The 3,171-nt window shown below is 32.6% G+C and overlaps 1 protein-coding gene and 1 long non-coding RNA gene across 3 annotated transcripts in view; one reads left to right on the forward strand and one right to left on the reverse strand.

Moving 5' to 3' along the window:
* Positions 1-318: 318 nt before the first annotated feature.
* The window catches only part of LOC106320763 (protein MADS AFFECTING FLOWERING 5-like), a 6,326-nt gene continuing 3,473 nt past the window's right edge, over positions 319-3,171 (reverse strand). The window contains exons 3-7 of the mRNA XM_013759126.1: positions 1,828-1,889; positions 1,646-1,745; positions 1,474-1,569; positions 1,167-1,217; positions 319-601 (exon numbers count right to left, since the gene is read on the reverse strand). Of these exons, the coding sequence (XP_013614580.1) occupies positions 575-601; positions 1,167-1,217; positions 1,474-1,569; positions 1,646-1,745; positions 1,828-1,889 (336 nt within the window). The 3' untranslated portion in view covers positions 319-574. The remainder of the gene's footprint in view (positions 602-1,166; positions 1,218-1,473; positions 1,570-1,645; positions 1,746-1,827; positions 1,890-3,171) is intronic.
* The window catches only part of LOC106320764, a 7,077-nt gene continuing 4,253 nt past the window's right edge, over positions 348-3,171 (forward strand). Inside the window, exons 1-3 of one of the 2 annotated variants that reach the window (XR_001265910.1) lie at positions 348-415; positions 535-603; positions 1,142-1,462. This is a non-coding gene — a long non-coding RNA (uncharacterized LOC106320764). Of the gene's footprint in view, positions 416-534; positions 604-1,141; positions 1,463-3,171 lie in introns of those variants that run through there. The other variant, XR_001265911.1, reaches the window with a different exon arrangement.

The raw sequence follows: 3,171 nt of genomic DNA on the forward strand, positions 1-3,171 counted from the left end.
CGAAATAACGAGGAAAACCGCCCTCGTTAAGGTTATGTTTTCTTGTACTGCTCTATCTTTAAGCTTTTCTTTGAGTACTTGTTGTTTAAGCTTTGTCATTTGCTTGTCCAGTGTATTGGTCTATGCTTTGGTTTGTTTGGCTCCCTGTAGCCATATTGTATCCTCCATCGATGGAGTTGAACTCTTTTAAGTTTCAATGAAAGTTGTTTGATCAAAAAAAAAAAACAACCTTTCATCTTCATTCCTGTAATTTTATTCGTTCATTTTGTTTCTAGAATGGTCACCAGTGGAACCCTAATATAAATAAAATAGTTTTGGCCAGTAAGGTTCTTTACGCCGAAGAAATCCAATATTTCATTCTTACTTTCAGACAAGCACAGAAAACACAAATCAAACTGTGACCCTCCCTTTGAAGGTAACAACAAAAATCGTTCCCTTGGATAACGTAGCAGGGGAAGAAGATGATTTTTAGATATGTATAGCTTCCTTGTGATTTACAAATCTGAATATTTAACATTTTTATTTCTGAAACAGGATGGTGAAAAATCAGGCGTACGTTGATTGATGGTGGTTGTCACTCCAGAAACCTGTTCTTCTCCATCTGTAAGAAACTCGCTTAGACTTCTTTTTTCTAGAGATACTAAATATTATGACCTAACAAGAAATATCTAGATTTAAAAGCATGGTTTAAAGAAAAACAAATTATAGATTATGGATTTCACTTAAATTATGTAGTCATCAAAGTCCTTAGCTTTCATCATCTGCAAGAAACTTACTTACATTTTTTCCTCGTTAACAAGAAATCTTCATTATAAGCATGGTATTTCCTTAGAACAAAAAAGCATGGTATTTCTTTTTGTAAGTTTTCTGAATCTAATATCTCTGGAAATTTTTGTAGTACCCATCAAAGTCCTAACTTTTATCTGTAAGAAACATTCTTGCATATTTTTCTGCAGCTACTAAATATTAACAAAAAAATCTGGATTTTTAAAGCTCGTAAAATTTATAAAAAACCGAACCATGTGTTCACTCAAAAAAATTTCTAGCATCCACAAGCTCCTTAGCTTTCATATATATGTAGTATATGCAAGTCTGTAGGGGCATCTATCTGATGTCCATCTACATGTGTATTAACTATTAGCTTCTAGAAGCCTAAGAGATGGTACCTTTGTAAGCTGGCTGGCCAAAACCTTGTTCTCTTCTCTCAACAGCTTCTCCTGTTTAAACAACATCACAACTCCATCAGTTTTCAAACATGTTCTGAAACATCAAACGTCATCGCAGTTCGGTGGTAAATGACCGATGGAAGGGAGAGTAAGATTTGATTAATAAATAAATGTAGCCAATAGTAACTCAGGAACTAAGACGAGACCAATATACATATCTACAGAGCTTAGCTTGGTCTAGTGATCTGAATCCTGTGGAAAAAAACTTCAGTGGCCAGGACATCGAATAAAAAACCAGAGCGTTAACCTTTTCTTGAAGGGTCTTCACAAGTTCCATCATGAGATTAAGGAATTTGTCAAACTGGAAACATGATCCAAAGACAAGCAGTGTCCAAAGCATGTTCTTGCAATGAAAAGTAGACAAAAGATTAACAATAAACAATCTGAATCACTTTGTAGCAGCATATATATATACATACCTTCCCAGCTCTAGTTATAGACTGAGCACTCTTGAATTGCTCTTCCAGGGAAATTAGTGATTCTACACTTATGTTATCACTTTTCGCTTCTTCAAGCTTGCTGTAGATATTTATAAATCAACGAGTTTTATTTTTTATCAAACTATTTTTTTCCAGGCTGAAGGGAAAAGGATAATGCTAACCATTGGACTATTTCTAGTAACTCCTCATGTGAAAGATAACTCCGACCTTTTTCTGCTAGATCCTGCCATAAAAAACGGACGGGAAGATTAGGATTAGGTGGCCCATTAATCTGTAATATTAGGATTAGTTAGAGATTAAGGCCTATGACCAGTATAATCCTAATAGAGCCCATTAATTTTTAATGCTGTAATTATGTAAAGATTAAGGCTTATGACCCATTAATCTCTACCGAATAGGGAAATGCCAAAATACTGTGAATTTCTTGTGGTTACCCGACAATTATGTTTGGTACACCACAAGTGGTTTACAACCTTCCCGTAGACCTTCTAATGCAACACTAGCAGTAGATTTAACATTTGCACAAAAGAAAAAACACACTAGCAGTAGAAGAACGAAGTACCTCTGAATTGAGGAATTCTACTGAATCTTTAGTATTATGTTATTTGTTACATGTGTTGATCTCTCTACAATGTTTAGGCACTACCCAAATCATCTCAATGGACTATTCTAGCTAAGATTTTTATAAGCTCATCTCAATTACATATGCAGTAGATGATTTTGAGAGCAATGCATCTGTGTATGGCTGACAAGATATAATTCTAACACTCGAGAATTAAGTTTGGCATACAACAAATTCATGAAGACCTTTCCGTAAAGTTTTTAGCGCATCGATAGAGAAGAAAGAAGTCTATAAAATGTTCAAGCACTACACAAAGTATTCAAATGGCAACCATCTCGATATACACTACTAGGATCGGCCCGCCCTACGGGCGGGAAGTTATTATAAAAATTATTTTACATGAATTTATATTAACTTATGAAACATTTAAAATTATTATGTATTGAAAATAATATTATAAACAAAAAATAATGGAAATAATTCTGAGATCATATTGTTATTGTTAATAAATATTTTTGATTTGAATTAAAATGACAACAACTTTCATTATTCTCTATCGTTAAATAATACAATATTAACAAAAATAATTAAGAAGATGTAATAATAGAAATATTCTTATTATTTCTATTTCAATTTGACATAGTAAAAATATAAAGTTTATACAAATAATACTATATTTATTTTAAGAAGCTTCAAATTTTTAAAAACATTAACATAATTTTTTTTTCTGAAGAACCTACAGTCCAGTAAGTAAATAGCCTTTGTATTGTTGTCAGTTTGTCAGCATATAAATCCGGCTAATCTGTAATAAAACACATAAATCATTATATAGAAAAGGTAATGAAAATCAAATTCACGCTTCCTAGAAGTTAACTGAGTGTACCTGCCAACCAGCTTCTATGATGTTAAGATATTTTCTGAATAAGTCACTGAGAAGCCATAT

The sequence above is a fragment of the Brassica oleracea genome, unplaced genomic scaffold (assembly GCF_000695525.1).
Source record: "Brassica oleracea var. oleracea cultivar TO1000 unplaced genomic scaffold, BOL UnpScaffold01054, whole genome shotgun sequence".
Lineage (NCBI taxonomy): Eukaryota > Viridiplantae > Streptophyta > Magnoliopsida > Brassicales > Brassicaceae > Brassica > Brassica oleracea.